This window comes from Pan troglodytes, chromosome 2 (assembly GCF_028858775.2).
Source record: "Pan troglodytes isolate AG18354 chromosome 2, NHGRI_mPanTro3-v2.0_pri, whole genome shotgun sequence".
Lineage (NCBI taxonomy): Eukaryota > Metazoa > Chordata > Mammalia > Primates > Hominidae > Pan > Pan troglodytes.
Window position 1 is genome coordinate 174859330 of NC_086015.1, and position 12297 is coordinate 174871626.

General features: G+C 36.7%; 1 protein-coding gene across 7 annotated transcripts in view; it reads right to left on the bottom strand.

Annotated features, from left to right (window-relative positions):
* The window catches only part of PLD1 (phospholipase D1), a 209930-nt gene that overhangs the window by 112769 nt on the left and 84864 nt on the right, over positions 1–12297 (bottom strand). For all 7 annotated transcript variants that reach the window (XR_010155872.1, XR_001713797.4, XR_008547173.2 and 4 more), the window contains exons 8-9: positions 11287–11379; positions 486–638 (exon numbers count right to left, since the gene is read on the bottom strand). Coding sequence is in view for 4 of the 7 variants with exons in the window: in XM_063807330.1 (XP_063663400.1) it covers positions 486–638; positions 11287–11379 (246 nt within the window). In the remaining 3 variants the exon portion in view is untranslated. The remainder of the gene's footprint in view (positions 1–485; positions 639–11286; positions 11380–12297) is intronic.

Consider the following 12297-nt stretch of genomic DNA (forward strand, 5'->3'; position numbering starts at 1 on the left):
GAAGGTTGCAGTGAGCAGAGATTGCACCACTGCACTCCAGTCTGGGTGACAGAGTGAGAGCCTGTCTCAAAGAAAAAGAAGATATCTTTCTTAAAATATGTGTGTAACAATTTTTATAAAACAAATCACTCTTTTGGTGTTTTGTTAATTAAAGAATATTGATTTATAAAGTAAAAGTTTCATTTATTTTAAAAATGTGAACTATTGCTCTAATCTATCTGTTTAGTAAACTGGCAAATTGAGTAGTAATTTCTGTTAACATAGGCAAACATCTACATATGGGATTGTTTATTCAGACTGTTGCACACAGGATACTCTTTAAAATATATACAAGGAAAAAAGTGGTTTCATTACTATTGATTGAGGATGAGCTCTAAATTACAATTTTCTAACACTTTTTAAACTCCTTTTTTACTTAAGGTTGAGAAAAAAATGTTTTTAAGACATTTTTGTAGAAATCTTTTTTAAATATTTGAAATGTGTACCTTGAAAGATTATCAATTCGGATTCCATATTTCGTTTCTGTCTCCTTCTTCCCCACCTTAATTTTGAATTCTTTGTCTACCAGCAGGACGAAGGCAATGGCACCGCTGTCTGGTTTCATATACAATAAAAAGGAATCTTTCACTATTAACCATCTGTAAGAAGGTAGTAAGTATTTTTAAAAGTTGTATTGAGTAAATAAAACGAGAAGAACTAATCATTATGACAAGTCTTAAGTAATCACTCTGGCAGACTGTAGACATAATTACATTTTCTACACAGGAGATTTATTTTTTTTAATCGCTATGAAACAAACAAAAAAAACCCAACAAAACCTTTCTATTACGTTTTTCTAAGAAACAGTGTACCAAGTAATTCACAGTAATTCATTAGCTCTTTAAACACTAATGGCAAAACTGGAGGAATGTCCCTAATATTGGCAGGTAGCACTCACAGGATGTACGACAGGAAGGGCAAGACCGAGGAGATGGGATCCATTTACAGTGAATGCAAATGGTAACTTCATCAGGCTGCATATAACAACATGTATTCCTATTTGCCTGCAATTGTAGAGTGATAGACTGAATCATTTGAAAACTGAGAAGTAACAAAGTGGGCATAATAGTGCATAGCAGACAAAGTAAAGCACTCTAGGCACTTCCACATTATGGAATACTAAGGTTGGAACATCTGAATATAAACTAAGTAATACTGTAAATATAGCATGGGAACTCAGTATTTAAAATATATCTATAATAAATCTTTACTGAAATTGGGAATTGCATTCTGTTTTAATGGCTTTATAACTTGGAATTTAATGTAGACAAACCTACATTGATTTCCACATAGTTTCATTTCATTAATTTTTTTTAATACATAAGTTATCTCCTTCCTAATAAAAGGGCATAGAGTGGATTTAGGATAACTTATAGCAAAGAACATATGTGGTATGGTTCAGAAAAGGAAAAACGTCAAGGTCACAGAAAGTAAATACCTAAAATACCTAACCACAAAGGTAAATATAATTACAGAGATGACACACTCATGTGGGTGTAAGCTTCCTAGTTTTTCTTGTCAAATGAATAAATTAAAGAAATAAGTGGATTTCCTCCAAAACTAAATTCCAAACAAGGTTTCTCATTTGGGACCTAACATGATACAACTGAACAACATAATGAATAATATTCCCAATAACAATTTTCAAAGCAAACACAGAAATTATACATTTTATAAGAGTTCTTATAACACTCCTCAATACGAATACCAAGGCTATGATATCAAAGGGTAACCCCGTTTTCCCAGCACTGTTTACTGAAGAGTGTGCACTTTCCCCAAAGAATGTTCTTGATGCCCTCGGAAAAATCAGTAGGCTGTAGATACATGGATTAAAATCTGAGTTCTCTATTCTGTTCTACTGGTCATGTGTCTGTTTTTATACCAATACCATACTATTTTGGTTACTATAGCTTTGTAATATATTTTGAAGTCAGGTAGTGTAATGCCTCTAGCTTTGGTTTGTTTTTTGTTTTTGTTTTTTGCTCAGGATTGCTTTGGCTGTTCAGGGTCTTTTGTGGTTTTATGTGAGTTTTAGGATTGTTTTTTCTATTTCTGTGAAAATGTCATTAGTATTTTGATAGGGTTGCACTGAATCTGTAGATTGCTTTGGATAGTATGGTCATTTTAACAGTATTAATTCTTCTGATCCTCTTCAGTTTTTTTTTCATCTGTGTCTTGTAGTTGTTCTTTTTACTAGTCATTAGATATCAAGGTAATTTGATGCTGGGCTTTTATTGAAAGCTCTTCTTTATTATGCCATTCATAAAAACTCCTCTGATTTCTTCCCTTTTTCTTTTTTGTCAATAGATATATTTTTTTCTTTTAACTTTTACTTTGGGTTCAGAGGTACACATACAGGTTTGTTACATAGGTAAACTTGTGTCACAGGGGTTTGGTGTACAGATTGCTTTGTCACCCAGGTACTAAGCATAGTACCTGACAGGCATTTTTTTCTGATCCTTTCCCTCCTCCCACCCACCACCCTCAAGTAGGCCCTAGTATCTGTTGTTGCCGTCTTTGTGTCCATAAGTTCTCGTTATTTAGCTCCCAGTTATAAGTGAGAACAGGTGGTATTGGGTTTCCTGTTCCTGTGTTAGTTTGCTAAGGACAATGGCCTCCAGCTCCATCCATGTTGCTGCAAAGTACATGATTTCATATGCTGTGGTGTACATGTACTATCCAGTCTACTACAGATGGGTATTTAGGTTGATTCCATGTCTTTGCTATTGTAAATTGTGCTGCAATGAAAATACACATGCATTGTCTTTACAGTAGAATGGTTATAGTCCTCTGGGTATATATCCAATAATGGAATTGCTGGGTTAAATGGTAATACTGTTTTTAGTTCTTTGGGGAATCATCACACTGCTTTCCACAATGGCTGAACTAATTTACACTCCAACCAGCAGCATATAAGCATTTCCTTTTCTCTGAAACCTTGCCAGCATCTGTTTATTTGTTTGTTTGTTTTTTAATAGCCATTCTGACTGGTGTGAGATGATATCTCATTGTGGTTTTGATTTGCATTTCTCTAATGATCAGTGATGTTAGGCATTTTTTCAAATGTTTCTTGGCCATATGTATGTCTTCTTTTGAAAAGTGTCTGTTCATGTCCTTTGCCCACTTTTTAATGGAATTTTTTGTTTTTTTCCTTGTAAATTTGTTTAAATTCCTTATAGATACTGGCTATTAGGTCTTTGTCAGAAGCACAGTTTGCAAATATTTTCTCCCATTCTGTAGGTTGTCTGTCTACTCTGTTGATAGTTTCTTTTGCTGTGCAGAAGCTCTTTAGTTTAATTAGATTCCATTCGCCAATTTTTGATTTTGTTGCAATTACTTTTGGTGTCTTCATCATTAAATCTTTGCCAGTTCCAATGTCCAGAATGGTATTTCCTAGGTTGTCTTCCAGGGTTTTTATAGTTTTAGGTTTTACATTTAAGTTTCTAAGGGGTCCAGTTTCAATCTTCTGCACATGGCTAGCCAGTTATCCCAGCATCATTTATTAAGGAGGAAGTCCTTTTCCCATTGCTTGTTTTTGTCAGCTTTGTTGAAGATCAGATGGTTGTAGGTGTGCAGTATTATTTCTGGGCTCTATAATTCTGTTCCATTGGTCTATGTGTCTGTTTTCGTACCAGTACTGTACTGTATTGGTTACTGTTGCCCTGTAGTGTAGTTTGGAGTCACGTAACATGATGTCTCCAGCTTTGTTCTTTTTGCTTGGCATTGCCTTGGCTATTCAGGCTCTTTGTTGGTTCCATTTGAATTTTAAAATAGTTTTTTCTAGTTTTGTGAAGAATGTTATTGGTAGTTTGGTGGGAATAGCATTGAATCTGTAGATTGCTTTAGGCAGTATGGCCATTTTAATGATATTGTTTCTTCCTATCCATGAACATGGAATATTTTCCATTTGTTTGTGTCACCTCTCATTTCTTTGAGCAGTATTTTGTAATTCTCATTGTAGAGATCTTTCACCTCCCTAGTCAGCTGAATTCCTAGGTATTTTATTCTTTTTGTGGAAATTGTGAATGGGGTTGCCTCCCTGATTTGACTGGAAAGCAATTCCATTCACAATTGGCTTGATTGTTGTTGGTGTATAGAAATGCTAGTGATTTTTCTACATTGATTTTGTATCCTGAAACATTGCTGAAGATGTATATCAGCTCAAGGAGTTTTTGGGCAAAGACTGTGGAGTTTTCTAGATATAGAATCATGTCATCTGCAAATAGGAATAGTTTGACTTCCTCTTTTGCTATTTGGATGCCTTTTATTTCTTTCTCTTGCCTCATTGCTCTGGCCAGGACTTCCAATACTGTGTTGAATAGGAGTGGTGACAGAGGGCATCCTTGTCTTGGGCCAGTTTTCAAGGGGAATACTTCCAGCTCTTGTCCAGTCAGTATGATGTTGGCTGTGGGTTTGTCATAGATGGCTCTTATTATTTTGGAGTATGTTCCTTCAATGTGTGGTTTATTGAGGGTTGTTAAAATGAAGGATGTTGAATTCTATCAAAAGTCTTTCCTGCATCTATTGAGATAATCAGGTAGTTTTTATCTTTAGTTCTGTTTATGTGATGAATCACATTTATCAATTTGCATATGTTGAACCATATAGAAAAGATTCAAAACCAAACAGAGAAGATTCAAATAAACACAATTAGAAATGACAAAGAGGACATTACCATTGATCCCACAGAAATACAAGTAACTGTCAGAGACTACTATGAACAACTCTATGCACATAAACTAGAAAATCTACAAGAAACAGATAAATTCCCGGACACATACATCCCCCTCAAGACTGAACCAGGAAGAAACTGAATCCTTCAGTGGACAAATAATCAGCTCTGAAATAAATAGCCTACCAACCAAAATACAAAAACAAAGACAAAAAGCCCAGGACCAGGCGGATTCACACTCAAATTCTATAAGATGTACAAAGAAGAGCTAGTACCGTTCCTACTGAAACTACTCTAAACAATTGAGGAGGAACAACTACTACCCGACTCATTCTATGAGGCCAGCATCATCCTAACACCAAAACCTGGCAGAGACACAACAAAAAGAGGAGACTTCAGGCCAATATCTTTTATGAACATAGATGCAGAGCATCTCAACAAGATTTTGCTTTCTTTCTCAGGAATATATACATCAAGTAAGGCATCTATCAACCAGCCTTCTAGGAGTCAGCACCATCTGCACAGGGATCAAGTGCCTGCCCGGAAGTCAGCCTCCCTGGGCTCCAATTCCACCTGCCACTCACTGCTTGTACGAACTTCAGTAATTGAGCACGATGTCAAAATCTATAACATGAGGATAACATAAGACATATAACATGAGGACCTAACAGCAACATCTAGTTCATAAGTATTCATAAAGAATTAACTGAGATAACTCATGCACATGCTTAGCACAGTGCCTGGCCCCAATACATGCGAACTATTATAACTAATCTTGTTCTAAACCATGTGAGATTATGGTCTGTTTTAAAAAGATACCTCCTGCCTGTGTTACTACTTGCCATGGCATTCAAATGCAGATAAGCCCACTTGAGCCAGCCCTCCCCTTCTCAGCCTCATCTCCTACTATTGTCTCTCACAATGTTAGTCAATGTTGGTTCTTCTTTAGACTTGCCAGTCTTCTTCTTTGGGCTCTATCGTTGCTGTTCCTCTGCATAAAAACTGTTTCTTCTAGGCAATTCCATGGATGGTCTCTTCTTATCAATCAAACCTCTCCTTAAAAATCCCTCTACAAGCAGGCTACTGGATTCAAAAAAAGTTGTTCTCCACCATCCCTGCCTCATCACCCCCAACTCTCTTCCATCACGTTGTCTTGATTTAGCTTCTTTGTAGCACATCTAGAAGTATTTGTCTTCTTGTTTATTGTCTGTCTCCTACAGTACAGCGTAAGATCCCTGGGAACAGGAAATGTGGCTGTCATGTCTACTACTATCTGTTCAATGCCTAGAACTATCTTCTAGCAGCCCAGAGCAAGCTTTCAGGCAAGGCCACCATCTCGCCTAAATAATGGCTGCATGAATGGATTCCAGAGAGTAAATAAAACCATTTAGACACTATCACTGTCTAAAAATTTTAATTATTGGTACAGCTCATAGTTCACTAAAGTAAACAGTAAGAAAGTGCTAAGGAATTAAAAGTAATGGCAAAAACCACAATTACTTTTGTACCACCCTAATAAATGCTAAATTTATTTGTTAACATCTATACATCTCTTTTTCTTAAGACATTATTTGAGATAAGAAACTTAACTGACGAACAGGTGCAGAGAAGTTGCTCAATAAATGTGCTGTTTAAGCAGATGTTTTAGATTGTAGGATCTCTGTTTGTCTTTTTTTAAAACTCATCTCTTAGATAAGGTCATTATGAGACCTAACTGAAAATTCAATTTCCTTGTTTGCCTTACTACAATTTGTCAACATAGAATAAATTAAAAAGTGATCAGAATGTATTTTTATGGGTACAAATGAAAAAAAGTTATGAAGGAGTGTCATCTTTAAAAGTAAGTCTCATTTAGACATTAATAGAATAGTCGTCTTGGCCAGGCGCTGTGCCTCCCGCCTGTAATCCCAGCACTTTGGAAGGCCAAGGTGGGCAGATCACTTGAGCTCAGGAGTTCAAGACCAGCCTGGGCAATATGGTAAAACCTCATCTTTACAAAAAATACAAAATTTAGCCAGGTGCGGTGGTATGCACCTGTATCCCTGCTATCTAGGGGGCTGAGGTGGGAGGATCGCTTGAGCTCAGGAGATGGAGGCTGCAGTGAGCCGAGATCATACCACTGCACTCCAGCCTTGGTGACAAGGTGAGACCCTGTCTCAAAAAAAAAAAAAAAAAAAAAAAAAAAAAAAAAGGCCGGGCGCGGTGGCTCACGCTTGTAATCCCAGCACTTTGGGAGGCCGAGGCGGGCGGATCACGAGGTTAGGAGATTGAGACCACAGTGAAACCCCGTCTCTACTAAAAATACAAAAAATTAGCCGGGCGTGATGCCGGGCGCCTGTAGTCCCAGCTACTCGGAGAGCCTGAGGCAGGAGAACTGCATGAACCTGGGAGGCGGAGCTTGCAGTGAGCCGAGATCACGCCGCTGCACTCCAGCCTAGGCGACAGAGCAAGACTCCGTCTCAAAAAAAAAAAAAGTCTTCCACTGTCAGAAACTTTCTAAATTATACGTTATCATCTATATATGCTTTCTGGTATTTTAAATCCCAAAAACGTGACTCAGGAAATATTTATTAATATGGAACCAGGGCTTTAATCTTCACAGAAGGATTTACACAATTTACAGTGATGACACATTTCATTCCAGGGAGGATCGTATCTTTTTAGATTGTCCCAGTTGACTTATGATTTAATCCAAAGTTTAAAAAGAGGGGGCATATTTATTTTGTGTAACAAAGCCTTTCCCTCACCTTTCCTAGCTGTTGCTTCTCATAAGGGTTAAATCCAAACGTCAGTTTTTCAGGGAGTCTTTCCTTGACTCCCAGAGCTAAAGTCACCCTCTGCAATCCCCAGATCCCTCACAAACCATTTTTCCCCTTTAAAGCTCTCATGGCTACCTGAATTTATACAATTTACATTAGTTGTCGGCTTAGTGCCTGCATTTCCCCTCTAATAGAACTCCATGAGGGCAGAGACTTCATCTTGTTCACTACTGTTTTCACAGGAGTATGCCACCATCTGGCATACATTAGGCACTCGAAAAATGACTGAATAAACCAGACCATGGCTTCCATTCCTTGAGTAGACGCCTTAGGTTGGGTTGTCCCAGAAGTAAACTCTGAGATACGGATATATGTGTATAAAAGAGTTTAAGACAGTGGCACCAGGAAGCACCAATTAGGGAAGGATAGAAAGAAAGAGCAAGGAAGGAAGCCACAGAGAGTGTATTTTCATGCTTTTTATTGTGGGCATCTGTGCTGTAAGCCAGCTAAGGAGTTCTGGGAGACAGTGTAGAGACTGCTGCAGAGTCACCCCAGCTGAGGAGGAGGGAGCTGGACTCCCATCAGTTCTTGGCTGATGGCTGCTCCTGGGAGCTGTTGACACTTCCCAGACTGCTGTGCACACAGACAGGTGGGTTCTGACAGCCTACGGAATTTTTGGTCAAAGAATCACAAATGCTTAAGGTTACAGTCTGAAAACTGTGGTTGGCATGTAGCAGCTGATTTGGGCAAAGTTATCGACTAGGGAGGAGTGGTCAGAAGGAATCCCCAAGTTTCTAAAAGTTAGAGAAGTGTATTTGAAGGCAAATACTTTTTTTAGTATATTATTTCCCTTCTTATTTTAGTAAAACTTCTTTCCCAGTGACAGATCAAGACTCCATCTCAAAAAAAAAAAAAAAGAAAAAAAACTTTTTTCCCTTACAAAAATTTTCAGTTTTCTTTAGTTTAATCTTCTGATCTTTTCCTTGTAATTTCTTCTGTCCTTTCAAAGCCCAGAAAGTAAAGGCCCAACTTAATGGTATTTTTTGTTGGTAGTATATCTTAAATCGGTGTGTGCAAAGGTGGATGCCAGTATTAATTTTATATATTTTGAATATACACATAGCTCAATTCCACATTTACACATAAACACATTTATCATTTTCAATTTGGGGGAAATATTATATATAGATATAAAATATTTGTAACTGATTTCTTCAGTGTTTTAATAGTTTTTCAAAATCCCAGTACATTGTTATTGCAACAGTTATTGTCTATTATGTGCCAAACTTGGGGGATACGTATAAGAATCAGATGAGAATATTGTTCCTCAAATTTTTAGTTGGTAAGACGTAAGATATAAAATAATGTTTTCTGTCTATATTACGCTTACCATGATAAACATTTTTCAAAAATATAAGTCTAAAATTATCATCCCTGAAGTCTGCACAATTTTACTTAAGTTTTTGTTAAAGTGTACAGTTCAGTTTGATTTTTAGTATATTCACAAAGTTGTATAACCATCACCACTATCTAGTTCCAAAATATCTTCATTGGCCCAAAAATAAACCCCATACCAGTATCAAATTAGTAGAGAGCAACCTCCTCCCCATTCCCTGGAAACCCTTTATCTACTTCTGTCTCTACAGATTTGTCTATTCTGAAAATTTCTTATAAATAAGAATGATATAATATGTGCCTTTTTGTATCTGGATTTTTTCATTTATCATGTTTTCAAGGTTCATCCACATTGTAGCATGTATCAGAACTTCATATCCTTTTCCATTTAATTTTTAGATTTTTATTCATATGTAATTCACATATCATAAAACGTACCTTTTAAAAGTTCACAATGCGATGGTTTTTAGCATATTCACAGAGTTGTGCAACCGGCACTACCGTCTTATTTCAGAATATTTTCATCACCCCATAAAGAAACTCCATGACCATGAATGGTCTTCATTTCTCTTTTTTTAATGTATTTTTAATTTGTGTGGGTACATAGTAGGTTTATATATTTATGGGGTATATGAGATACTTTGATACAAGCATATAATGTGTAATAATTACATCAGGATAAATGGGGTATCCATCACCTCAAGCATTATCCTTTATGTTACAAACAACTCAATTAGACTCTTTTATAGTTATTGTAAAACATACAATTAAATTAGTATTGACTATAGTCACCTGTTGTGCTATCAAATACTAGATCTTAATTATCCTATTTGTTTGTATCCATTAACCATCCCCACTATCCCCCTCCACACTGCCTTTCCCAGCCTCTGATAAAATCTCCATGAGTTCAGTTGTTTTAATTTTTAGCTCCCACTAGTAACTGAGAACATGCGAAGATTGTCTTTCTGTGCCTGGCTTATTTAACTTAACATTATGACCTCTAGATCCATCCATGTTGCAATGACGGGATCTCATTCTTTTCTATGGCTGGATAGTACCCCATCATGTGTATGTACATTTTCTTTATCCATTCATCTGCTGATGAACACCTGGGTTGCTTCCAAATCTTGGCTATTGTGAATAGTGCTTCAACACAGATGGAAGTGTAGATATATCTTTGATATACTGATTTCCTTCTTTTGGGTATATACCTAGACGTGGAATTGCTAGATCATATGGTAGCTCTATTTTGAGTTTTTTGAGGAACCTCCAAACTGTTCTCCACAGTCGTCGTACTAATTTACATTCCCATCAACAGTGTATGAGGGTTCCCTTTCCTCCACATCCTCACCAGTATGTTATTGCCTGTCTTTTTGATAAAAGCCATTTTAACTGGGGTGAGATGATATCTCATTGTAGTTTTCATTTGCATTTCTCTGATGATCAATGATACTGAGCACCTTTTCATACACCTGTTTGCCATTGGTATGTTTTCTTTCAAGAAACGTATATTCAGATCTTTTGTCCATTTTTAAATCAGATTATTAGATTTTTTTCCTATAGAGTTCTTTCTGGTTGTTAATCCCTTATCAGATAGGTAGTTTGTAGGTATTTTCTCCCATTCTGTGGTTTATCTCTTCACTTTGTTGATTGTTTCCTTTGCTGTGCAGAAGCTTTTTAACTTGATGTGATTTATTCCTTTTATGGCTGGATAATATTCCACTCTATAGGAATACCACATTTTGTTTATCCATTCATCAATTGATGAACATTTGAATTGTTTCCACTTGTAAGGCTATTATCCATAATACTGCTATTATAATACTGCTATAGAAAAGTTTTATTGTAGACATATTTTTTCAGTTCTCCTAGGTGAATCCCTGGAATTGCTGGGACATGTGGTAACTATGTTTAACAGTTTAAAGAACTGCCAGACTGTTTTCCAAAGTGGCTGCACCATTTTACATTTCCATTAACAATATCTGCGGTTTCTCTACAGAAAATATTCTAGTTTCTCTACACCCTCACCACCATTTGTTATTGTCCATCTCTTTGATTATAGCCATCCTTACGGGTGTGAAATTGTATCTCATTGTGGATTTGAATTACATTTCCATAATGACTAGTAACGTTGAGCATCTTTTCATATACTTATTGGCCATTTGTACATCTTCTTTGGCTGGCCAATTTGTGCGTTCTTTGTCCTTGGGTTTTCATGAATATAATTTGTACACTTTGCCTACAAGTTCAGCTTTGGGTAGAATATTTAAATGGATGCTGGAATTTGGATTTTAAAATATAATTAAAAATTTGTTCTGCCATGGCTTTTAAAGGATTTATAATTTAAAACTGGTATGTAAAACTAGCCCAAATACCCAGTGTATTAAAACAAACAAATACACAAAACTCACTAATTCCTACCTTTTTGACCATCTGTAGCAGGCTCTTCCCTGACCACAGCAATTCAAGCCCGGTATTCTGTGTCCTCCAGATCTTTTCATTATCATACCTTCTCTGAAAGAGACAGAAAACTAACCCATCACCTTCAAATTTCCCACTCCCACTTAGCTTGTACAGCCTCCCAACATGGGACTAAATAAACCATCTCATTCTCACATGACTTTCCTCCCTACTCTCTCCTCCTCGCTCTCAACTAGCTCAGTGCCCTGTTAGGCCGGTTACCCTAGAGGCGAACCCTAAAACACAATGGTGAGATATAGCCCCTTCAGCATTCGGGGCAGTGTGATTCTGTTGTGCACTACACAGGACCTTAAGCATCCTGTCTCCTGGCTCTAAATGTTGAGTGTTCCCGTTAACTCATCATTAATGGGTGCAGCACACCAACATGGCACATGTATACATATGTAACAAACCCGCACGTTGTGCACATGTAGCCTAGAACTTAAAGTATAATAAATATATATAAATATTTAAAAAATGTTGAGTGTTCCCTCCTCAACATTGTGACACTGTGACAAACTAAAAAAGACTCCATGCATTTCCACATGCCTGCACAGGGATGGTCCACCTGCCGTTGAGACCATGGTGCATCTCACCCACAGATTCCAGGACATCTCTGTGTCTCTTCACACCCAGTTCTAGCCAACTAGTTGAGCTAGTTGAGCCATGCCAAAGGAAGCAGAGCACAGCTACTAGTTTTGAAAACAGTATATCTTAATTCTGAAAAATTTGACAAGAAAAAGCAATAACAAAGGCTAAACTTTAAAAAAACTCTTTTTGAAACAACTACTAACAATGCTCTTAACTAGAACTTGAAAGTTAAGCTCTTTATGTTTTCAAGCTCTAATATTGTGAAGGAAAATTATAAACTTTCATCTGGCTATAAAACATATTTTACATAGTATTATTTTAAAATAATCATCAAAATGAGTAGTAAACATTTAACTTTATAAGGGATTATAAAAGGAGATC